A 26,691-nucleotide genomic window follows, 5' to 3' on the forward strand; every position below is an offset into this window, starting at 1 on the left:
GTCCAATGAATGGCCAGCAGTGGAAAACCATTGCTACTGTCTGCTGGCAAGCAGGCCAGCCGCCAACACCACACTTGGTCAGCTTCCCCTGCCCCCAAGTGGCGGTCTCCATTCCCCGCCATGGCTGGCTTTGGCAGGCACTGGCCAGCCTGAGAATGCAGGAAGTTTTGGGTCACAGTGACCTCTAGATGTTGGTGCCAGATGAAATGTGCTCTGGAGGTTCTCCAGGGTCACGTGCTGACAAAGTGGATTTTGGCTTCAAAATGGCACTCCTTGGGGAGTAGGAGGGGTTGTGGGTAGAAAGGGGGGCATGGGAATGGGCAACAGGGACAATTAGTCTTGCTTTTTTTCATCCCCCCCAGCCTTCCAGGAAGTTGCTTGCTACTGGAGGTGGAGGCACACCCTTAAATCAGTGACACAGAAATCTGGGAGAAAGTTTCTGTTTTTTTTGTTTTTGTGGCAGGAGGGGTGGATTGGTAGCTGTATACAGGCTGAGCCTCATGGCTGGATCAAAGCTATGTATTAAGTGAGGTTTAATAGATCCCCTTAGTGACTCAACCACACCAGATAGAAAGAAAGACCTTGGGTGCTAAGGGGAGGGGCTATTGCTGTCAGACCCGGATTGCCCTTCAGTGCTATTTGGAAAAACAATACTCTTCTTTTCCATCTTTCTGAAGTCTCTCTTCACCTTGTTGCTGCACATTGGATTATGTAGTCCTGTTCTTCTGAATCCTGAGCCCTTTTGGGAAGCTACGTTGTTTCCAAGTGAAGCCTCCAACAGAAGGGCAATGATGGACACCTGTATTTTGTTTCACCTAGGTCCATGATGCCTAAACACAATCCCTATACCTTGGCCCAGGCAGTGGGAAGGGGCTTGGCTACATTCACTCTCAGAATCAGGAACAGAGGTCTGAAATGAAATAGCTGAGAAGAAGGAGCCAAGTCCAAAACAAGATCCAGCTGGAGGAGGAGGTCAGGACCAATCAGCAGGCTGATTGCAGACTTGGAAAAGAGGTCAGGCCCCAGGAGCCTGGACTGGAGATGGGCATTTTCACCAAAATAAGACAACTGTACGTTAAGTAGTTGGATCTTTGTCTGCCATCCCACACCTGGGTTCAGCTGGCATGGTAAGTCCTGGCCACCCTTCCTCTACTCTCTACTCAAGGCCAGATTACTTCAGCTTTGTTGAAATGAAGACACTAAGGGTATGACTGAGAATCTGGAGAAACAGTGTCTTTCAGGAAAATGAAACACATTGTTCAAGGGTCAGCTTTAATCTTACCTCCTCTAAGGGTCCTTGCCAAATCACTGTGTGTGGGTCTTGGCTCTCACTGTCCACAGCACTTCGTATTTTGGTTCTAGTTTGGGTCTCAAACTCTCACATAATGAATTATTTAGTAACATTAGTGAGTCTCTGCTTGCAAAGTTTATTGCTTTTGCAAATATTAATTCATTTTCTTGTTATAATGGGCCCAGAAATAGCTAGAATATTTACTGATAGTTCTCTTTATATAGAAGCAGAATGGAGCAGAGAGCTCAGAACTCTGGCTTCATCAGATTAGGATTTGATTGGAAGCTTTATCCTTGACTGAGTGTGTGACCTTGAACTTGTACAGTCTGCTTGACCACTTTGGGCCGCATTTGGCTCTACCTAGAGAAATCTGGGCCTTTTCCTCCATCAGTGGAGTCACTGTGGCTTTCACCACGAGTTAAGTTTTTGGTAAAAGAAAAATCTGGCCCAGCACATTCAGAAAAAAGATTATTTTGGAGGCATCATATTTTCACAACATGCTGTTTGGAGCTCTGAGCAAATATCATGGTTTTCTAGCATCCAAACAAATTTATTCCAAAGTTTCTTTTGGAAATTTGAAGACCATGTTCTCTGCCAGGTTTCACATCCTAGCTTTCCTTGGTCATTACTGTTCTTTTGGGCGCATCCCCGCCTCCTCTTGCATTTGACCACTTCTCCCTTCCCCTTGAATCCTATCCCTATGTTTTGCATCCTGCTTTAGGATCTTGGCCATCAATGTCAACAAACTCCCATATTTTTCTTCTCTTTATCAAGTTATTTCCCTATCTTCTGCCCTAACTGTAAGCCCATTTCTCCAGGGGGTACTTCTTGTTTTGTCTGGAGGTCTTCTTATGCGGACTTCTGATGTAATTTTTTTTTTCTTTTTTTTTTTTTTTTTTACTCCCTTGGTACCAGGGATTGAACGCAAGGGTGCTTTTCCACTGAGCCACATCCCTAGCCCTTTTTATTTTTTTAAATTTTGAGACAGGGTCTTGCCAAGTTGCTGAAGGCCTTGCTAAATGGCAGAGACTGGCTTTGAAATTGCGATCATCCTGCCTCAGCCTCTTGAGCCACTGGGATTACAGGAATGGGCCACTGTGCCTGCCCTAATGTGTTTCTTAAATCTTACCTTAAAGTAAGATTAATGTTACTTTTTTCCTCTGTCTCACATTGCTGTTCACAAAATATTTTTCTTCCCGGGATTCCCTGCTTCTCTGAAAAACATGAGATTTGGTTAAACTGCTAATTCTTCCATATGCCAAACCTCCCACTGTCAGTCAGGAAACCCTTGTCTTTCTCCATATTTGTGGAGGATTTATGCATATGTCTTGTAGTTCTCCCTACTTCTGGAAGCCCTACCTTTGTCATTATCTGGAGGGCTTTTCTTTGACTTCCACAAACAACCGGATCTCAGTTTTTGACTACAAACCATTCCATCTCTCACCTCCATCACAAGTTCTCTGATGTCTTTTATACTCCTTGGGCCATCTGTGCTCATCTTCCTCCACTTAAGAGCCCTTCTCTTTCCTCCTATTCAACTCCGTTCTGCCTAGGTTATCGCTGTCTTGCCTATACTCTCAGTCCTTTTCTTTGGCCATTGCATTTTCTGAGTCACTTTCATTGTCCATTTTCTCCTGCTCTTGCACGTAGACCACCGAAGGAGCTGGGGAAAATCACAACATTGTGTGTCCTGAAGGTTTCAGCCTCGGTCTGACTAAAGAGTGGCACCTGTACAGTCTTTTATCCAGAGTTCTCCTTCTTCTATTTCCTACAGTAGACCGTTTAGAATTTTCTAAAGGCTCAACTGCACGATCAGCTTTTTTACATATCTTTTCTGAGTTGTTACATATCACCCCAGGAAATAGGTGTGATGATTATTTGCAAGATACTCTATTTCATGACTGTATCACCCTCCATAAGGGACCATATGTATTGCTTCATGATGATGTGGATGTGATCAGAATTGTTACTGCAACCATTCTTTATCTCTTTTGCATCTCATTGGCAGAAAAGGTATCTCTGCCTTTCAGACTGATTTCTTCATGCATTCTCAACCTTCTTCCCTCTTGCTTAGGAGTTGTCCTTTCCCCTTCATCTTCAGCCTCCTGATCTCTACTTGCTTTTCCCCTTCAACACAAAAAATTGTCCATCCCTTTTACCTCAGCACTCCACAGTTATCATGAAACCATGTCCCATAATTTTCCTATTTTCATGTACGAATACTCTACCAGTGAAACTCCACATCATGTACAACCACCAGAATGGGCAGTTATGCTCCGTGTATGTATAATATGTCAAAATGCATGTTACTAGCATGTATTATTACAAAGAACAAGCTAATTTTGTTTTAAAAGTTAATTAAGTTCTATGTTTTAAATATGTAAATATATATAAAACATGCTTCACTTATGATATATGTGACTCCAAATGATAATAAAATTTCATTGCATGAAAAAAGAGAAACCACATCTCCCTGATATCTCCTTTAGCCTCCATCCTTCATATTCCAACCCTTAAGGAGAAGCTTTGTGTCCATCGACTGCATTTCTTCACCCCTCACTCTTTCCACACCCAGACACAGTATGGTTGCTCCTTGCCCATGCCACATATGACCTGGAAGTGGGTAAGCCAGATGGAACTGTGTGGGTCCTGCTTTATTGACCTCTCTAAAAGAAAGAGGTGTTTTGTTTTGTTTGAATCTGGGAATACTGTGTTGCCCAGGCTGGTCCTGAACTCATGTGCTCCAGTGATCCTCCCACCTCAGCCTCTAGAGTAATTGGGACTCTTGGCCTGGACCACCATGCCTAGAAAGAAAGGTGTATTTCCTGCCTTGTAAAGTTTTATCTTTCTTTAGCTTCTAGGACAGTACCATTTCCCACTTTTCCTATTTTACCATTAACTTTTTTTTCTGTTTCTTTTTCAAGTTTATAATAATAGCATATATTTCTTGAATATTCAGTATTTGCCATACTACACGATCAGCTTTTTACATATCTTTTCTTAGTTGCTACATATCACCCTAGGAAATAGGTGTTATAAATATTAGCAATGAGCAGATGAGGATATTGAAGAAAAAGGGTATCTAAGACTTGTTCAGAGTAAGCAGCTGCTACTAGGTTAAAATTTGAACTTGGATATTTTGGCTCCATAGCAGGGATGTAACTACCACACCTCTACTCTCTCTGTTCCTTTGAAGTCTTTGTTGTTGGTGTTTCCTAACTTCACTTTTCTTTCTTTTCTTCCACCCACTCTTTTGAAATGCCCTTGTCACCTGCTCCCAAATTCACTTACTACCTAATTCTGTAATTCAGGCTAGAGGATAAACAACAAACAAACAAACAAACAAAAACAAAAAAACAAAACAACAACAACAACAAAAACAACCAGCCAGGTTATTATAAAACAAAGCAAAACGAAACAGTTTTCTCATCTGTGAAATGGGAGTGGTGATGGTGCTATTTCCTAGGGTTGTCTATAGTAAGCAGATGGATGTAAAAGGCAATCTGCCTTCCTGACCACCTGTCTGTCCTCTACATTTCCACTTGGATGTCCTGCAGGTATCTCCCACTCGGCAGGCACTAAGCAAACTCACCATTCCACAAACATTATCATCCCCACTTATCCACCCAGTTTCCCTGGAGGTGAAGACTTCTCTCTCTCTCTCTCTCTCTCTCTCTCTCTCTCTCTCTCTCTCGCCCCCACCCAAGGGTAATCTGATGATCTTAGTGCATAAAGTGACTTTGTCACTTAAAGTCACACCCTCTTCATTTCACATCTGAACAATTGTTTTGTCTTCCTACCTGGAATTCCTGCCCATTCTTGTAATTGCCCTGAGAGAATATTAAAAAAAACAACAAGAAAAGAAAAGGAATAAGATGATATCTATTCTTCTCTGATTAAAATTTTATCATGGATCCCCAGACCTCTTAGGAGGCGATTTTTGAAGGCTACTGAGGTATACTTACGGAGCCTAATGAAGAGGTGAACACCCAGTCCTTGGGAAAGCAGAAGAGAGATGCCTGCCACGTGGATCCAGTCTGTTTTGTGTCTCAGCTGTTATCCACTGGGTCAACTTCACGTTTTCCCATCATGATGGAATCCCACCTGCTGGCAAAAATAGCCCACCATGGTTCCTAGTTTTTCATGGTACAATTCTCAGCCATTTTGATAAGACCTTATCCTGAACTTTCTCTTAGTCCCAAATTCTGTTAAGTTGGCAAGTTTACCATTGCCATGGTCAAAGAATAAATATTAGGTGAGAAAAGGGAAGTTTTGGTGACACCCATAGGTAGGCTAGAGATAGGGATAGATGCAAATAGAAAAGGAGTACTATTTCCAGAAAAAGACTTAGAGACTAAGTAATGGGTGTATTATATAGTAGCTCCTGGTAGATATCCTCCATAGTGCCACCTAGGAGATGATTAACTGATGTATATTGACCCAGTAAATGAGTGAGTGAAATAAAGAAATCAACCTCCTCGAGTTTCTTCTTCCTTTGTGAGATGAGAATGCCATCTATCTCACAGGCTTATGTTAAGGAGAAAGCACTTAGCACAGTGATTGGCAGATGATAGAGGCTTAGCAAGTGCTGTCTCAATTTTCAGTCTCTCATCTGGGTTGGAATTGGGGAGGAAAATTAAGGGAGAAGTCACCATAGCAGATTATCTTTTAAAATTCTATCAGCGTGATTATCTCACAAAACCTGTATCAAGCTCCAGGTTTCATCTTGACGCTAGCCTTGTGCATGCAAAGAACATGATCTATCACTGACCTACATCTCCAGTACCCCATCTTAACTCTTACTCCTACTTAAGTCAACAAAAATAATAATCCTGTACTCTCACTTGGCTCAGGCTGAGTTGTCACATTCTCTAAGGGAAAATCCAGGGCATCACAGAAAAAAGCCCTCATTTGTACCTCTAAGAGACTATATATTTGTACACTCAGAAGACTATCTTGAGGTTAAGAACACCTGGAATTCTGGTTTAATGTTTTACAATTTCGTGAGTAAAACTCTAGCTTACCTGCATGCGAAGAGAGCTCACACAACACACAACCAATGTATCGATTCTGTCATTTTCTTGACTGTACTTTTTCCCTATGGACACTCTGTAGAATACATTCCTTTGCCCTATTATCATTTGTGGGCATAACTCCTTAATCATCTAGCTCTATAACTTTTGTGGCCCATCCCCAACTGCTTTCAATATTTACAGGTCAACTTTCCCCCAAATCTAATGCAGAGCATTTCAGCTCAAGCCAGAAACCTGGAATTCTTATTTCCTACCCTCATCCCTTTATTAAGTGCTGTCTTCTAGACCCATAGAAGATATGCTAATGAAGATTTCTCATGAGTTGTTCTCCATGGATAACTGGTATGTAGGAACCATCTGTAGTTTTCAAACTCTACTACTCTCTGATGCTAATGCTAGTGTTATTAAAGATACCCACTCCTGGTCATAGTTTCAGTATTCTAAATGTCTAACTCTTGGGAAATGAAACTTTCCTTTTACTGAGAATCGTGTTTTCAATCTTTCTGTTGAGAAATGGTGTGTCCCAGGGCTGGAAGAGACCTCAAAGGTGACCTATTGCATAGGTCCTGAAAAGCATCTGAATCCTCTCCAGGTGTCCCTAAAGGGAAATCTATTATGTACTTAAATATATGGCTTATTTATGACTTCTAGTGAAATGCCATTTCTTTACCCTGCCAAATTAGATATCTCCTACTCTTACCCAGTTCTTTCTTATACATTGTGGAACAAGTTGCCCTCCTTTAAACTTTAACCACAGTAAGCCCCTCTTGTGGTCATTAGAGAGACTATAATCTCTGTTCTCCATTTGACATCTTGAGTAGGGGCCAATAGTGTCACCTTCATTTTCTTTTTCCATCCCCAACAACCTTAGGAACTGTAACTGTTAGTTTTGTTTTGTTTTATGTATGACAGCGGAATGCATTACAATTCTTATTACATATATAGAGCATAATTATTTTCTGGTTGTATACATAGTATATTCACACCAATTCGTGTGTTCATACCAGTACTTGGATAATAATGATCATCACATTCCACCATCATTAATTATCCCATGTTCTCTCCCTTCCCCTCCTACCCCTCTGCCCTATCTACAGTTTGTCTATTCCTCCCATGCCCCTGCTCCCTATCCCACTATGAATCAGCCTCCTTATATCAAAGAAAACATTTGGCATTTGGTTTTTTTGGATTGGCAACTGTTAGTTTTGAGTCCACTTTGAGTCCACCTTTCTCAGAATAGACTCTGGTCTATCGATTTTCTTTTTAATATATTTAATTTAACAAACTGATCTTTTCTTTGAGTCTAAAAAAACAAATGTTGCTCAAAATTTTCCTTAGGCATAATGATTACCAAAAATATAGGGATCAGGAACTTGCTTTGGATTTAGAGACTGTCTAAATTGGAAATTGTTTTAGTCAGCTTTTCTACTGCTGTGAATAAAGTCCCAACCAGAAGAATTGTAGAGGAGGAATAGTTTATTTGGGGTCTCAGGGTTTCAGAGGTCTTGGTCCATAGACAGCTGGTTCCATTTCAGGGCTTGAGGTGGGGCTGAACATCACAACTGAAGAGTGTGGTAGAAGGAAGTGGCTCACATGATAATCAGAGAGCAGAGACTCCACTAGCCAGATACCAAAGTCATGTCCCAGTGATCTACCTCCTCCAGCCGTTCTCTACCTGCCTTCAGTTACCACCCAGTTAATCCCATCAGGGGATTAAATCATTAAGATTCTCACAACCCAATCATTTCTGCTCTAAACCGTCTTGCATTGTCTCACACATGAGCTTTTCTATACCATAACAGATACGTTTATTTATGATAGAAAGTTAAACCCAGTAAAAATTAGTATTTTAATATTCACTATTGTCCTGGTCTATCCACAAAAGTAGTACAAGATCATGATGATGGCAGCAACAGCCACCCTGACCTTCTATTGCCTTGAAGATGCCAAGCTTTTTTACCTCCAGCCCTTCTCATGAGCTTTTTCCTGTTCTAATATACTCTGTGACTCCTTCCTTTCAAGTTTTGTACTCACCAGCTCCTCATACTTCAAATCTTTGAGAATCTTTTCTTTAATTCTTTCACCCCTCCCTGCAACCCAGTCCTAATCTAAATTGGGTCACCCATCACAATTATTCAACCTGCCTTTCATTTTTCCTTATGTCAAAAAACACATTTTAAATGATGTGTTAATTGATGTGTTTATTTAGTCCCTGTCATCTCCAATAAACTGTAATATCTAGGAAGATTGTAGTTCTGACTATATTGTTTCCTGTGGAATTTCTTGTGCCTAGCAGAGAGTCTGGTTTGTGATGGGTGTTCAGATACTATTTCTTGAATGAATAACTGAATGAGTGAATAATTAGTACAGTACATGGTTTTCTTTCTTCCCAGCTAAAATTTGTATGTGGCCTGATGGTATTCAGAGTTTGCATGTCCCTGTTATTTTAAGGAAGGAAAGTTTATCTGTTAGCTTTTCATTTCTGTAACAGATTATATGAGAGATTCAAGTTAAAAGAGTGAAGTTTTGTTTCGGCTCCCTGTTTTGGAATTTCTACTCACAGGTGGTTAGCTTGTTGCTTTTAGGCCTGTGGGAAGGCCTCTTGGTGAGAGCCCATGTCAGTGGAAGCCTTCGCCTCATGGCCAAAAGCCTGGAAGAGAAAGAGCCAGGGTCCCATAATCCCCTAGAGAGAGCAGTCCAGTAACCTAAAACTCATCACTGGACTCAATCTCTTAAAGTCTTCACCACCTTCTAATAGTGCCAACCTGAGGACCAAACACATCACACATGGGCCTTGTGGGATATGAAAGATCCAAACTATGGCAGAACGGTAATTACTCCTGTCCCAATTTCCACCTGGTGAATCTAAGGCCCAGAGAAGGGAGGAGATGAAGCTGGCAGTGTATGAAGTTGCAGTCAGAGCAGGGATTGGTTACAAATCTTAGTCTAGTGCTCACTCAGTAATAATTTTTTAAAAATAAAGATGAGGATTCTCTTTTAGAAATAATTTAAGTGTGTATAATGTGATATGTTTTAATTTCCAACAACAGTAATTTCTGTTTTCTGGAAGGATCTAAGTAAAATATAATCTCCTGACTTTTTAAAAATATAGACTTTAATTTTTAGAGCAGTTCTGGGCTCTAATCTCATTGATTTAATACTTTTTGAGTTCCTCAGGACTTCAGACAGGCTCTATGTAATGTATATTGCTTAAAAGTAGAAAAAAATTTCTTTATCTAAATAATTAATTAATTTTATTATGCAAGAAATTGGTCAAAATGAAAATACTAATTTTTGTCACACCAGTGGCTTAGAAAAATAAAAATTCTTGTGCACAGTGGTGCATGCCTATAATTCCAGTGGCTTGAGAGGCTGAGGCAGGAGAATCATGAGTTCAAAGCCTCAGCAAAAGTGTGATACTAAGCAACTCAGTGAGACCCTGTCTCTAAATAAAATACAAAATAGGGCTGGGGATGTGGACCAGTGGTTGAGTGTCCCTGAGTTTAATCCCTGCTACACCCTTCCCCAAAATAAAAAACATAAAATAAAAATACAAATTTTCTAAAACATACCTTTTGCTTTATAACATGTCAATTACAAATTATAGCTTTTTTTTCCCTATTGATTCATCTCATTTATTCACCATCACCTTTGCAATAACATATAGACCTGAAAGCAAGACAGCTGTCATTCTCTTGTAGAAATTCTACATATTAGCTTTTGTTCTTCCACAGAATCACACTGACCTTTCAGTATTTCAAGTTGGTAAGGTCAGTGTTGATTCACCTGCATGCAGAAAATAATCAAATTTCAATACAATCATACAGCACAAACCAGCATTAAAGGAAACGTCGTATATTTTACTACAAGCATTTAACTGAACTGATATATAACTCTTAAAACATTCCCCAATTTGTGGCATATCTACACTTTATCTCTCAGGATATATATTTCCTGAATATTTCATGATTTGTTTTCATCTGTCTATGGTATCAGCCAGGTTTTGATTTGCTTTGGTATATAAATTTCTCATAATGGAGTATATGTTTTCACTTCCTTGGAAAAGGGTAATCTCTTAGAATCCTAATGTCAAGTGGGTAGTAAGTGACTATATAGGATATTTTAGAGTTCCCTTGAGTCCCTCTGCAATATACCCTTTAAAGTTACATATTTGCTGCTTGAATACTTGTGTCATGGGGGAGCTTTCACCTCACTACTACTATGTGACCCCAGGGGTAAACCAGGCTGGGTGCTTGTCCCATTGGGTGTGGTTCCTTTAATAGGCCAGTAGGATGCTGGCTAGCGGAATACAGAGCTTCGTTTGTGTCTGAAGAGTGTGCCCAAGCATTCCGGAACCATGGACATCTGGAGACTATGCTCTGCACTGGAAACCAATCTGCCATTGTTTAGCCTGTCTGGTGGGAAGGCAGGCCGGCTCCATTTGGGGCTGGAGGCAGGAACAAGCAGCTTGTAGAACATGGAGATTCCTGGCTAGCTGCTTGCTAGAAAGACAATGTTTTAAGCCACTTCGGTTTCCAGATGTCCCTCTCAAAAGTACATGATTGCCATTGGCGAGGACTAAAAAGGGAGAACATGTAATGTGTGAATTAATTACTCTTTTCTACTGATTATTCTTTTACAACGTTTGGCAGCAAAGTTTCCATAAATTTTATTTTTTAGAATCTGTTTTGCGTTTTCTTTGCTTCCGAACAACTGTACAGAATGCTGATAGGCCCCTAACCTTTCTGAGTATGATTTTTTATGCACATTCTTTTTCACTTGGTTCACACATCATTTCTTACCCTAAGAATTCTTTCTGTTTCTGCTTTCTGGAGAATATCATAATTTCATAACATAATGACAAAATTTTTACAACATCAAATAAAAAAAAAACAACATTTATGGTAACTCATGAAATGGGAGAGTTTGCTCACAGGTTTTCATCTACCTGTAAAGGAAACACCAATAAATGTGGGATGATTAAACTATTTTATCCAGGTGAGGTGGAGTTATATTTTAAGATATTAACCTGTTCTTTTCTCTCTTGTTTCCATCTTGCTTCATTCTCTCTGCACCCCTGTAGTTAACTCTGTACTCAAGTGCCGCAGGGAGGCAGCGAGAGGGCTGAAATTAGAAATGGCATGCTTGTTTCTGACATTCGTCATGAAAAAACCTAAGCCCTTAGGGGATCTTAGAGAGTTTTGTGGAGAGGGTACAAAGTTGGTATTTAAGGATATAGACAAAGTATTTTGACCAGAAGCAAGGAGAGGAGAGAGCAGAGAACTCCTCTGGGCTGTGTGGGAAACCAAGGAGAGAGAGCAGGGAAGAGGGAGAGACAGGCAGGAGGTAGAATAAATGAGTAGATGAACGAGAGAGCTCAGTGGTTCAGAAAGAATTCTGCCTCTGCTTTCAGCTGTGCTCATGGATCAGCATCAAAATCCTCAAGAGGAAATGATTGTCTGGTACCTGGATTTTCACAATGTGAAGATCAATATGTAACGTTTTCATAAGAAAAATTTCCCTTTCTTTAGAGTAACCTGAAAACAAAAAACTGTGCAGGTATAATGCAGCCTAGGGCAATGAATGCAGCCATTGGTGTGGGCTTCTGATTATAGCTCCAGATTTGCATAGTATAATGGCATAAATGGAAGAAGAGGTGGAGAGAATTCTCAGAAGGGGTTGAAGATAAGTTTGTCTACCAACCCAGCAGAATAGGAACATTGGGGAAAAAAAAGTTACATCAAATTATAGAAAATAAATGAGCAAAATACATACAAGGTGTGGACTGAGAAGTGTGGCTGCTTACAATCAAGAATGATTTTTCTTTCTTATATATTAGCATAAAATTTACGTTCAGTAAAATCCAATGCACAATTCTGTGGTGTTGGCCAACATTTAGTCTTAAAATTACCACCACTATAGTTAAGATAAAGAATAGTTCTCTCACTTCCCCCAGATCCCCAGTATTACTGTGTGGTTAATCTCTCTCCCCTGGCAACCATTGATCTGTTTTTGTTCCAATAGTTTTGGCTTTGAAAAAATGTCTTGCAAATCATACTTAGAAAGTTTTTTGAGTCTGGCTTCTTGCTCTTAGAAAAATGCATCTGAGATCTATCCATGTTGTTGCATGTATCAACAGTTTGTTCCTTCTTATTCCTGAGCAGTATTTGATTGCATGTACCACAGTTGTTTTCAGCTTTTTGGGGTTGCAAATAAAGCTGCTATAAATGTTAACATGCAGGATTTTGTGTGAAGACAGGTTTTCATTTCACTTAGGAAAACACCTAGGAGTGGGATTGCTGCATTGTGTGGCGCGTGTTTAACTTCCTTAGATATTGCCAAACAGATTTCCAAGTCGGCTGTAACACTTTGTATTTGCATCAGCAATACAAGAGGAGTTCTAGTTGCTCCACTTTGTACTGTCATTTAAAAAATATTAGTTATTCTTTGGGTATAGTGAAGGGAGCCTGTACTCCCAGTACGTGGGTGGCTAAGGCATGAGTTTGAGACAAGCTTGAGCAACAAAGCAAGATCCTGTTTCAAAAGTAAAAATAATTGTTCTAAGTATGGAATGATATAACATTGTGGGTTTAATTAATCTGAATTATTTACCATTTCAATGTTTACAATGAATTATCAATTCAAATATTTTGCCAACTTTATATTTTTTATTGTAATTATTGCAGTTTTAGAGTACCTTAAGTAAACTGGCTCTGAGTCTCTAATGAGATGTATTATCTGAAAACATTGCCTCTCAGGCTCTGCCTTGTATTATTCCTATCAGTGTTTTTTGAAGAGCAAAAGTTCATCTATTTGATAAAGTGTAAGATACTTATAGAATTTTCTTTATGGACTCAGACTTTTAGTATCCATAGCTAAGAACTCTTTGTTCCAAAATTAAAAAGCTCCCCCACCTCTTTTTCCTAGGAGTTTTATAGTTTGTACATAGAAATTTTGGGTCTATGATCCATATTGAGCTAAATTTTGTGAAGGTACAAGGTAAGGCTTTAGGTGGTTCTCCTTCTCCTTCTCCTTCTCCTTCTCCTTCTCCTTCTCCTTCTCCTCTCCTTCTCCTTCTCCTTCTCCTTCTTCTTCTTTTTTCCAAACAGAAACCCAACTGTTTCAGTATTTGTTAAATAGTCTGCCTTTTCTTTATTGAATTGCCTTTGAACCTGTATTGAAACTCCATTGATCAAGTGTGGGTTTGTTTCTGGACTCTCCCTATTTTCCATTGACCTGTATATCTAACCTGCCTCTCGTATCAATGGTTTTGACAATTATAACTTCATGGTAAGTCTGGAAATTGGGTAGTATAATCTTCCAACTTTGTCTTCTCTTTCTGATTTTTGACGCAGCTCATAAATTTCTTAAAAGAAGAAATTCTACTACGATTTTGCCTGAAATTGCCTTGAATCTGTAGGTGAATTTGGGGGTAAGTCATATAAACAGTGTTGAATCATTGGCTCCAAAAACATAACATGTATCTTCATTATTTAGGTATTTTTTAAAATTCCTTCATTGGTATTTTGTAGTTTTCAATATAAAAGTCTTATAGATACTTTGTAGGATTTATATATAAGTATTACAGGCTTTTGGTGCTATTGCAAATAATACTTTTAAAGTTTTAATTTCTAAGTTATTGTTAATATACAGAAATATGATTGACCATATAGCCTCTGCCCTTGCTAAACTCACTTATTAGACCTACTAGTTTTTCTATGGTATATATATTTGAGATTTTTCTCTTTTGCCTATCATGGTACATGTGAATAGAAATGATTTATTTATCCTTCATTTTAAATGCCTTTTTTGTTTGTTTGTTGCAATGGTTTAAATTTTCTGTATAACACTGAAAAATGCTGGGGACAGACATCCTTGTGTTGTTCCTGATCTTAGAAGGAAAGTTTTCAGTCTTTATCCATTAAATATGATGTGACCCTTGCTCTTTTGGGGTGGCCTTTATCAGGTCATGTAAGTTCCCATTTAGTCCTAGTTTTCTGGAGGTTTTAATCAGGAATGAATGTCCTATTTTTTTGTCAAAGACTTTTCTGTGTCTACTGAGATGATCAGTTGATTTTTCCTCTTTGTGCTGATGATATGATAAATCATATTAACTTATATGTTAAGTGTTGTACTTGCCTTAAAATTTGGGGATCAATTCCACTTGGTTATAATATACTATACTTTTTATATGCTATTGGATTCTATGCTAGTACTTTGGAAATTTTTCCATCTGTGTTCATGAGCAACATTGGTCCATAACTTTCTGTCTCTTATCTCTCTGTCTTCTTCCTTCCTTCCTTCCTTCATTCCTTCCTTCTTTTCTTCTTTCCATTGGACTTTGATATCAGGGTTAAACTGGCCTTATAAATTTAGTTGGAAAGCAATCCCTCTTGTAATTCTTGAGGAATTTGTGTAGAATTGGTAGTTCTTGTTAAAAATTACTTTTCATGATGAAAAGAAGATCCACACATTTAATTTTCTGTTAAAAATATTCACCCTATCTGGCAGGCAGCTTAAGTACCAAAAAAGCTTTACTTGCATAGGGAAGCTTCTACATAGATAATTTTACTGTGGAGAGTTTTGAGGATAAGTAGTTCTCCAATGGCACCAGCTCGAGGGCAGACTTTATTGAATATGGAGTGAAAGAAAACTAATTTGCTGGGCAAGATTTAGTGCCAGGCACCTACATCGTATATGGTCAGGGAATCTTTAATACCCTCAAAAATTTTAAACAGTATGATCAGTTTTAGAGGTGAAGATACAATGCCTCATGAAATCTAGATAATTTCTTTTTATTAACAACCTGATTAAGAGATAGCACTACATTTTATTTTAAACAATACTTCAGTATGTGTTGATTTTAAAGATAGTGCATAATTTTTAAAATGTTTAATAAAAATTTCACAAATGTTGTTATTTAGAGATTTCTCGTCTTATTTCTACATGCATCAAAATAGTGTTTGGAGAGACTACAGTGAGAGAGGGATGTGTGTGTGTGTGTGTGTGTGTGTTTGTCTGTCTGTCTTCATTATGCTTCCCAGAGCTTTTTGCCAATTATTCAGGCACTAGGGAGAAATTTTTATAGATGGCATTTCAGGTAAAGATGATATAGAGAGAACAAAAAGTACAAATTCCAAATAAGCTGAAGCTCTTGAAAGCCAAAGGCAAAGACGATGGTTTGAGAAAACAATATGCAGGTTTGTTTTAATTCTGAATTTCTTCTCTAAGTAACCAGAATCAAAATCTGGAGAATTCAGAAAATTGATTTTATTCCATGAATGACACATAAGGTAAGAACTTCCCCACCACCTGAGTTTTTCCAAGTTAGAATCTGATCAGTAGTTGGAAAGAAAAGGAAAATGGTGATGATACTAGATGTAGTCTGGGCCTATGCCGTTGAGAAGGAGCCCAGTGTTTCATTTTCCACTTTGTATAATCCTTGATTTCTGTCACCCACAGAATTAAAAACAAAATCCGTGGATGATAGGAAGCCTAGATAGATGAGAGTCAATTAGATGGATAGTTGGCTTCTTTGGTTATATCCCTGAGGAACTACAAGACTCCTAGAAAATCTCAACTACTACAGGACCAGGTACACTGTAGCTGTGACAGAGTAAGATGCACGGTGAATTCTGTCTTTCTTTCATATATAAAGTAGAACTTTCTATTTTTGTATAAGTAAAGAAAAGAGCAACTATTGTGTTTCTATTTCTCCCACTCTTGGAGAGGTGTGATCCCAGGACACACCTGTGCTCTGCCAGGGAGGAGTCTGTGGTTGTATTGACCCTCCTTGCATAAGGCAGGGTGTCTATTTAATTCAGGGACTGGAGCATGAAACTGAGAAGAGGGTAGAATCCTTTTTCTATGTAGTAAAACTGCTTTTTTTGACCTTCACTGATTCCTGTGTTATCCCCAAATGGATTATAACTTGAGAGGAGGGAAAAGTGCTATTTACTATCTTCTACATAAACACGAACCTATTGATGCATGGACTAGGGTCTTTGAAACACAGTCCCAAGTGCTTATATTTAGAGGCTGAACTCCAGGAGAAAATGAGCCTTCTACAATGGCTAGGGAAATAGGTATAGGCTTTGATACTTGTGTAGGGCCGGCCTCATTTTGATATTGTACCTTGATGATAGCCAGTGCATTCTGTTTTATCCATGCAGATGAATTTTTTACTGGAATGGACCTCTGTAACTCATCTTGGCCCAGATTGGTCCTATGCAGTTGTGCCTTTAAAGAATTAGTGATTGACAGACAACTCCAGTGTAGTTTGTCTTCCACCAGGATCATAGGCTTGGGCTCTAAAACTAAGTTCCATGAAGTTGCAGTGAATGAGACCTGGCCTCTGAATTGCATTAGGTGTTAGCAGTTAACTTTAGTTCAGCTTGTCTAAATTAGGTTTCTCTCTGGCTTATTTGGAATTATATTTAGCTCTAGGGCCAAGGAGAAGCCAAGGAGAAAGTCTGAATCTTATCATCTCTTTTCCTTTATGAGACTTCCTTGGCCTTGTTACCCCTTTTAATCTACTAACAACTGAAAAATTCCTTTAAAAACTCCTTCAAAAATTCCTTCAGATATTTCTTCAGGAAAAGTAAATCAAAGCCATGGTATGATACCATATTATCCCTGTATTAGAATGACTCCTGTCAAAAAAACAGAAAATAACAAGTGCTGGCAAGAATTTGGAGAAATTGGAATGCTCGTAAACTATTGGTATAAATGTAAAATGTCATAACTTCTATGGAAAATTGTATGGCAATTCCTCAAAAATTTGAATATAGTATTACTATATGACTCAGCAATTCCTCTTTAGGAATTGAAATAATTGAAAGCAAGGTCTCACAGAGATATTTATATATCTATGTAAATAGCAGCATTATTCACAACAGCCCTAAGGTGGAAACAGCCATTATGTCCATTGATAGGTGACTCAATAAATGCTATATGATATATATGTATAATACAGTAGCATTCAGCACAAAAGGAAGAAAATTCTGACATGCACTACAACATGAACAGATTTTGAGGACTTTATTGTAAGTGAAATAAGCCAGTCAAAGAAACGAGTACTGAATGATTGCTCTGTGTGAGGTACTCAGAATAGAATAAAGTACATGTACATAGGCATGAATTGGCGTGAACATGCTCTATATACAAAGATATGAAAAATTGTACTGTATATGTGTAATAAGAACTGTAATGCATTCTGCTGTCGTGTATTTAAAAAACACAAAGTCAATAAAACTAAAAAAGAAACCCCCCAAAAAAACCAACAGAATGGTGGTGGATAGGGGATGGGGGAATCATGGAAGCTGTGCAATGAGGGGGGAGTTTCCGTTTTCAAGAAGAAAATAATTATGGGGATGGGATATACAACAATGTTATGTCCTTCACATCACTGGAATGTGCATTTAAGAAGTAATAAAAATGATACATTTTATGTCAGGTATATTTTACCTCAATTAAAAATGAAAATAACAAAAAATACAAAAAAAAAAAATAACCTCTCAAAGACAAGTTAGATTTATCGGCATCCTCCCTGCCTTTCATCTTTATTTGTTCCTTGTCCAAAATCTCAAACTTTGCCTTCAGGAAATCTCTTTTTTCTAGTTTAAATGGTCTTGTTACCTTCACCTGAGGTAAAATTTATTACAAATAATTTCTTGGGAAGTACAAATTCAGGGTAGTGAGAGTAAGGACCAAGAGGGCAAAGAGGAAAAGAGAGCAAACAGATGTAAGGTGCTGGACAACATGTCAATTAAGAAATCAGTCCTGTGGGTCATATCTGGAAGGAGGAGAGGAATTTACTTCCCAGCTCCTTCCCACCACCTGTCACTCCATAGTCAATTTCTTATTGTGGGGAGTTGGGACCATTATGTTCTGGGTAACATCATCTGGCCCCTTAAAAGGAATGCCATTGGGGAAGCCAGTTCTCATGTACTGTGGCATAGCACATCATCCACTTGAGGGAGGCCACGCTAACAGATGAGCAGGCACTGGAGATGGAATCTACAGCTCTCCATGAGTAAGTGGCCAAGTGCCTAAGAGATGAGTGGGAACCCTTGACACCTGTGGGAAATCATCAACTGTGCCTCAAACAGAGGTGTACTGAAGTGAAATACAGTAAGTTAAAAAATAAGAAAAGGTGCCCAGGTGGGTGTATATGTATATTGTTCTATTGGAGCAACATGTTTAAATTGTAAATATCCAGCACCAAGATTTGTGGACAGATAAAATTTGATTGCTAATAAATACAACTGGAAAACACAAAACTCATAAGTTTCACTTTGGAGGATTTCCTGAATTAGTGGGTAAGTAAAGCTGCTGTAAAGCTGTCACAAACTGCAAATATCATTGTCTGCTAAAGGTAGTAGCAATAACTACTCTGCTAAGAATGCCTAACTAAAAGAGGGCACGAAGACCGTGCTATTCTTAATACAGTCTGCAACAGGGGCTCACTGTGGGGCTGGAAATGCTTAGAAGTTTAATATGTGGCGTGGAAAAAAACCACCAAGAATGGTCTGATGACTGGGGCTGCCACTATTGAAATCTCTAAACTGTTAAAAAGGCTAGAAAGTTGCTCTTTGAAGAGACATTGAGATGATGCCCATGTGAATTTTCCCCACCTGCAATTATGGTAAACCTCCTTGTTTAAAATAATCTAATGGCAAAGTATTTCACTCTCCCACATTTAAGTTCCAAGTTGTCGATTCTGGACAAAGACACTGGCACACAAGGCTCAAGGATGTGGATACTGTTTCTTTCTCTCCACTGTCCTTCCCTCAGATATCCTGGCCATCTGCCTGGGTCTTAGTAACAGCTGTGTGTGTCTCTTGTATTTCAGACCTTGAAATCTAGGAGCATACTTTTGAGCAGAAGAACTGATCTAGAGACAGAATTTGTGTTTTTTTTTTTTTTCTTTCTGTAATATTTTGAGGGCATGAAGCAGGCATTGCCATATCTTTTATCTACTGACTTCCTGGTTCCTTTTACTAGTAGGGCATGAGAGAGGCTTGATTGGATTGGTGTAATTGGGAAGGTATTTTTAGGATTTGCTCCTATTCCACTGAAGGAGAGCTCAGGCTGGGGTGATACAGGAAACAGGTCCTGCATATGATACTTTGGTGCCCATGAAAGAGAAAATTATTAGGGAAGATTTTGTTTTTTGGAACATAACAAAATGGGAAAGAGCATTTATGTTTGGTTCTTAATTTGTTCTAGAGAATTTGGTTGTGAGATGAAGTTCTGATTGTTTAAAACTGCAATATTTAATGTGGCAGTTTTTAGAATTTCTTTTAATCTAACATTTGATCTCATTATCCCCATATATTGGATGAGGTGAATGGAAATAATTTAGAATAACAAGAGGATTTTTTTTTCTAGAGCATAGTATGAACTACTGTTCTTTTGCAAATCTTATAGGCAAAGGCTGAAATGTTTAACTGGGTCCCAGGAGGATACACAGATCGATGGGTTGGTTTATTGCAACAACCCATGTCCTGAAAGAGGGAGTTATATCACCCTGAAGAGGCAGTTGGTCTCTTCCTTCAAGAGAAACTGCCAATCTGCCTCCAGGTGGCATGCATTAGAGATCATAAAAATATTTTAAAATCTTTCCCATATTGCAAGTGTGATAATAAACAATATTAAGTTTTGTTTTCATTCCACCTTGAGATTTAGCCAAGAGAGAAGTTGTTATCTTCAGTTTCTAAAGGAGAAAAATAAAGACACAGGAGTAAGGATTTCCCCAAAGTCATGTATTTACTTTTTGCTCTATAAGCTATTTGTCTTTGGTATTCCTAAACAATACTATGAAATGGAGATAGACAAAAACCAGAGAACTTCAAACAGGATTTGAATCAACCTGGACACACAAGGTATATTTTAAAGACATAAAATTCTGTTTATGTCACATATAAAATTGTGCAGTATTTTGTATCTGTACTTTTAATCAAGCATATTTATAAGGTACAACAAGTGCATTACAAATTAAGTAGTCCTACTGAGTTTACAGCAGTGAACTAAACATGGGAAAGTCTATTGAGAGACAGGCAGGTTTGATCTGTAAGATCTCATCTTGTAGGAAAAGCCATAAAAATGAAGGCAACTGTGACCCACGATTATGTATTCAGTGCTGTAAGAACTGCATGAAACACTTATAGGTGTTCCGAGTATTGAGCATGTGCATGTAAGTTGAGTGACCAGAACAAGTTCTTTTCTGGATGAAACAAAGGGACATTCAAGTCTGACTTAAAAGTTACCTCTCTTTCCAAACTAATTATTCTGAAGCTTTCTTCTTATCTTTTCTTTCTTTCTTTTCTTTTTTTTTTTTTTTTGGTGGGGGGGTTTTACTTGGGGATTGAACTCAGAGGCACTCAACCACTGAGCCACACCCCCAGCTGTATTTTGTATTTTATTTAGAGACAGAGTCTCACTGAGTTGCTTAGTGCCTCACATTTTGCTGAGACTGATTTCAAACTCACGATCCTCCTACCTCAGCCTTCAGAGCCTCTGAGAATACAGGTGGGCACCGCTGCACCCAGCGTGAAGCTTTCTTATTTTCATGCCCATGAAATTCTTCAGTGTGGTTACTATCAGTTGCCCATACTCTTTGGTTTCCCTGTTTTAATTACTCCAAAGATTTAGCTGCTATTTTCCCTCATTTATTCATTCATTGAACAAATATGGTTTGGGGGATTTAAACAGCTTTAGATGGTGAAGGTATGACCATAATTACATCAAGTAAGTGCTAGTGTCCAGGAGTTTACAGTTAGAGAAACATCAGTTAAAAAATAAATTGTTCTTTTCAGATTGTGCGACAAGTGCTATGAGAAAGGTAGGTGGGGCAGTTTAGTTTGCATTCACATGAAAGTGACATCCCTCAGACCCCTGAGGTTAGGTTAAGGATGAAGTTTTATGTGACTGAGTTTTGGCCAATAGAATGAGTAGAAGACATGTAAGCCACATCTAAGCTTGGCCTTTAAAAATGTCTCACCTATTCTTTACTTTTATTAGCTAAAAAGCAGAAGCAAAACTGAGTTCTTGATTTCATGGCTTAGAAGAACCACTGAGTAGAACCAGTCTATACAGGAATATAATATGATCAAGAAATAAATATCTATTTTGCTAAATAAATATCTATTTTACGGTATTTCCAGAGATGTTTGTTCTTGAAGCGGAGCCTCATTCACCCCAACAAGTACACTCTTCCTTCTGGAGGGCTTGATAATTCACTGGACAAAGGAAGTGTGGGAGTTGGAATCAAGGTGACTTTTTTTTTTTTTTTTTTTTTTTTTAAGAATGGAACCAGCCTAGATGTCCATCAGTGGTTGAAGGGACAAAGAAAATGTGGTATATACACACAATGGAGTTTTATTCAGCCATTAAGAAAAATGAAATTATGTTATTTATAGGAAAATGGATGGAACTTGAGAACATTATGATAAGAGAAATAAGCCAAACTCAGAAGGAGAAGGGTCATATGTTTTCTCTCATATGTGAAAATTAAAGAGGAAAAGAGAAAAGAAAGTTGTGGGGTGTCTCAGGAAAATCAAAGGGAGATTAGTAGAGTAGAGGAAAGGGACCAAGGAGAGGGATGCAGGTAGGCAAAGGGGAAACACTGGCAGATGATATTGGCCAAATTTTCTTGTTGTTTTGTGTGTATATGTAATATGTAACAACAAATTCCACCATTATGTAAGATTATTATTATTATTGGTACCAGGGATTGAACTCAGGGGCACTTAACCACTGAGTCACATTCCCAGCCCTATTTTGTATTTTTTTATTTAGAGACAGGATCTCACTGAGTTGCTTAGCTTTGAGGCTGGCTTTGAACTCTTGATCCTCCTGTCTCAGCCTCCTGAGCTGCTAAAAGTACAGGCATGTGCCATTGCATCTGGCTCTATTATAATGTACTAATAAAAAATATAGGGAAAGGTGGTAAATTGAGATGGAGTTTTTCAAAATGAGCCTAATGAAGAAGAGCAGGTATAAGGATCAACAGTTATGAGGTTAAATTTCAATGTGTTATGTTGGAAGACGATTTAATCTTCTATTATGGGTGATTTTATAAATATACAAATATGGTCAAGGATAAAATATTTGTCTTACATGTTTAATTCCCTGTGGTATCTACTGCCTACATACCGTTTAAAATTGTTAATGGATTGGTTCCTTCAGCTGAATTCTGGAGAAAATCTTCTGGCTTTCTGAGTCAATGAATTCCCAGAGCTGTAAAGTTTATTCTATTTGTGCCTGAAATTGCCTTGAATTGTCCGCATTTTCACGTGAAGTACTTTGTTTAAATCACAGTAGGATATTTATGCTGCTTGCAACATCTACATTTTCCTGAATTTTTTTTGTTAATGCAGCATGCTCTCACTCTTCTTAAAAACTTTTCTCATTAGGTAGATTGTAAAAGCCAGCACCAAATGTCAAATCCAAGTTTGTTACACAAGCAGTTCGGAAGGTCAGAATGATCTCCGCAAGATGCATACCAAAAACTAACTCAATTTTTTTATTTTCCCGAAAGACTTTTCTTGTGAAATCTGGTTTTCACATCTTCCTATGCTTTTTCTTAATGACTTGCTTTTAAATTTCAAAATATGATCAGGACAAAGTGTTTTAGAAAGTTTATTGGGTTTTATTTATCTTTGAAATCTCTTGGATGATTCTTCACAGAGTTTCTTCCTAGAAAAGTCTTTTGCATAGAGGGGGTACTAAATGAGTATGTGTTGGCCAGTTTAAAGATCTGAGTTTGAGCTGGAAAGCAGATTAGAGGTCATCTAGTCCAATTCAGCCCTTCTGTGTTTGAAAAAAGGAACACCCAGAGAATTAAAACCGTACAGCCAAGGTCACACAAGTTCAGTGCTGCTATTACTGATGGTGCTGTTTCTTTAATTTTGTGAGCAACTGGGTAATTTCTCAAAGCCATCATTTCTTTCTTTTGATCTTAACATTAATGAGGTGAGGCAGAAACACATATTATCAATCCTTTTTGTTTTTTAACAAACGAAGAAATCAAGGCCCAGAAAAATCCAGTCAAGTAGTTGGATCATCGTATACATTGATTCTACAAATATTGATTGAACTTTTATATGTACTGGGCACTGTTCTAGTTTTGTTTGAAAAACAGACAAAGGTGCTCTCCTCTTTTATCAGGAAGAAGAGAGAGAAAAAGAAAACACTGTAAGAAATAATGGCTGAGATGAGCAAGTTTGCCTCCTGACTTCAGTCCAGTGTGTTTCTCTCTGCATTTTCGTTAATTGAAAAAAAAACAAATGAAATTTCTGGTGGATTGATTAATTTTCCCTTCCTGAAAAGAAACAACCCCTTGAAAAAATTTATCCTGCAAAGAATGCAGAGCATTTTCGATGCGGCAATAAAAAGAAGGCTTCAGAGAGTTATATAATTTTATGTGCTCAAGAGAATATGGGGAAACATCAGTACATGTTCCCTTTCTCTCCGGCTTTGAGATTTATGATTGGTCTGTTACAATAATAATAACTGAATATTGGCACAAGAAATATATTTGATTCAGTGGATAACATTTGACAGCCCTAACTTGTGAAATGTAGAAAAGTTCTTGCAGGAAGCTCCAGCAGAATATGTAATATACAAGAAGGTATTCAGGGAACAGAGAAATAAAATCAAAGGAACCTGCTACCCAATCTGTTTCATTAAATATGAAAATTAAAATGCCTTAACAAAATGCTTGCTCTTCCTCTCTTCTCCCAACAAACAAAAGCTTTGGTAGGCAGCCCGAAATTGCTCATCAAGGAAAAAGACCAGACTCAGATTTTAAATGGCTTCTTCTGAATGAAGCAATTAATGCTAAAAGGAACATGTTGTCTCCTCAGCATTTGTAAGGTGAAACATTCATTGTGCTTTCTGGCACTCTGTCAAGCCTCTCCTTGGCCTAAGCAAGTACAGAAAGGGTTTGCTGCCTGTGCCCTTGACCTCTGGTAGTCAGGAAGATTTGACTGATCAAGTTGACAGGAGCAGTTCTCCCTAGACTGGGCATGTGCCTGGGAAATATACTTCCGGGTCCCTCTCAGACTCTTGCTTACAGGCATTGGCAGGTCTGGCAGGATTGGCATCTCCTCCGTTTGCAAAATAGAAATTTCACCCTATGATGTTTAGATTTTGAAATGCAATTCAAATAATGCAAAAGAGGATTGTCTTTACTAGTTGTGTTTGTTCTGATTATTTGGCTTTTTAAAAAATATTCCCATCTTAAAATACTTATTGTGAATTTACTCACACACTGGCACATTTACTTAGGCCACATGAACAAATATGGTCTAGTGCATCCAAGTGTACCAGTTTGGGAAAGCTGTGGAGCTCGTACATAGAGCAAGACATGGTGCCATCTTCAAGGATCCTTAGATTGGGGCTGGGGCAGGAAGAGAAAATTTTTAATGGCAGTAGAACATGATGGCTTAGAGAGAAGCAGGGCAAAAAATGCAATTGAGCCCAGAGGGGTGGCAAGAGCTCTTTCCAATAGGATGAATTATGACAGTCACTCCATACTTTGCTGTCACTGTCCTGCAAATGGCTGTGGGCAGGGATGACCAAGAGGGTTTGGATTACTCTTTGTTCTCCTGGACCCTTGCAAGCAAAGGACTTCATTTATTTGTTTCATGTATATATGCTTCTTATAAGTTTTTTTTTTTGTAGAACAAAGGGATATATACCTATAGCTCTAGCTCTCTTTATTAATTAATTAATGTATTAATAATCTTGACAACAGGAAGCAAACTTCTTCCTATTATACATATGAGGAAACTATAAACAATTATTTTATGGTCAGTGCTATAATTAGTGATCCATATTTATTCCTCCATGAAACCAAACTACTGAAACATTTTTTGAATTTAATTTGGGAAGGTCAGCAATCAGCACAGAGTCAAATAAATATTTCTTGAATGGATGAATAATGTCAGAGACTAGACCCATCTTTGCTGAGAATAACCTATGTTGAAGAAATCCTAACATTGAGTTCACTGGCCTCAAAGTTAAAGGAAGTTTCTACCAAAGCAACAGTAGATCTTGCAAGGAGACCTTACGTGGTTCAGTTTAACCTTTCCTACATTCCGTTTAGTGGTTAATCTTTCTAGCTTTTGCTTACTCTCAATATTTACTTCTCATTTCCCAATCTTGGGGAATCACAGTAGATTTTATTCATTTGATTAATTTCTAGGCAACTACATAAAGAAGTACACTTATTTTCAAACAACTGGTTTCCGTATGGTTTTCAAATTTCCTTTATGATAATAATGTGGGATGAGGAAGGAAATCCTGTATTCTAGAGTCACAAACTACAACTACAAACTAGCTTATAACCTTGGGAAAGTTTTCTTCTTTCTTTTGGGTTCAATTTTCTCAGATGTAAAATGGGGAGACTATTCCCAGCTGACCTCTCTTATTGTTTTGGAGGGATCAAAGAACATGATCTAATTGGAATTGTATGGTGAACTATAAAGTGCTATATAAACCAAGGTGCTTATTATTCACTGAGCCTTGGGCCTGTCAGACCATATGATCTTCTTCCAGGGTTGTTTGTTTATAGTTGATTAATTCCCCTTTCCCCCCTCCCCACTCCTTTTGAGGTCCACAAAGATGGGGGATTGGCAAAGAAATAAAAAGATGTAGGTTTCATGTAAACAACTCCTCCCCTACTTAATCTTATTTTGGTCTCTCTATTCATATGTCTTCTTAATCATAAGGACCAAAGGAGGCAGCACTTTCTACATCAAGTTAGAATTCTGACTGCTTGAAGGCCCTAGATCTCAGGAAAAGACCGTTCTCCTCCTCCTTTGCAAAATATTTTTTATGTCAGTTATTTTTCATTGAGAGATTTTATTACCTATTCAGAAGATAGAGGTGCAGGGCTTTTCTTTCTTTTTTTCTTTTCTTTTCTTTTTTTTTTTTTTTGGTCTACTTGTTTGACTTTTAAAATGCCTTTAATAATGAGAAACATGCTTCTGCAAGAACATCACCCTCATGGCTTTCCATCTTTATGATCTCATATCAGGTTCACTTTCCTGACAAAGTGCAAGGTAGGTATCTTTCTGCCAGCGCTATCAGCTCTGCTGAAGCCTGGATCAGAGATGGGCTTTCCCTTAGTCCATAGTATCATTATCCATAATAAAAATTCTGGAAGCAGGACTATGCTGGCAATTTTGGTTTCAGGGATGATGTATGAGATACAGAAGAGTCCATTTTGGGCTATGAGTTGCTGACATCAGGAAAACTCCTTGTTCCAAATAAAATAAGTCAATTTGACTCAGAAGACACAGAGAGGTTAGAGCTACACTCTTGTAAGGTAGCATGACCTTCTAGTATTAAAACAGC

The 26,691-nt window shown here is 38.2% G+C and overlaps 1 protein-coding gene across 8 annotated transcripts in view; it reads left to right on the plus strand.

Moving 5' to 3' along the window:
- Nucleotides 1–759: 759 nt before the first annotated feature.
- The window catches only part of Tprg1 (tumor protein p63 regulated 1), a 207,995-nt gene continuing 182,063 nt past the window's right edge, over nucleotides 760–26,691 (plus strand). For 2 of the 8 annotated variants that reach the window (XM_076867491.2, XM_076867497.2), the window contains exons 1-2: nucleotides 766–1,127; nucleotides 13,680–13,756. Coding sequence is in view for 3 of the 8 variants with exons in the window: in XM_076867499.2 (XP_076723614.1) it covers nucleotides 1,125–1,127; nucleotides 21,492–21,599 (111 nt within the window). In the remaining 5 variants the exon portion in view is untranslated. Of the gene's footprint in view, nucleotides 1,128–13,679; nucleotides 13,757–21,491; nucleotides 21,600–26,691 lie in introns of those variants that run through there. The other 6 variants (XM_076867493.2, XM_076867499.2, XM_076867489.2 and 3 more) reach the window with 6 other exon arrangements.

The sequence above is a fragment of the Callospermophilus lateralis genome, chromosome 10 (genome assembly GCF_048772815.1).
Source record: "Callospermophilus lateralis isolate mCalLat2 chromosome 10, mCalLat2.hap1, whole genome shotgun sequence".
In the NCBI taxonomy this organism is placed as follows: Eukaryota; Metazoa; Chordata; class Mammalia; order Rodentia; family Sciuridae; genus Callospermophilus; species Callospermophilus lateralis.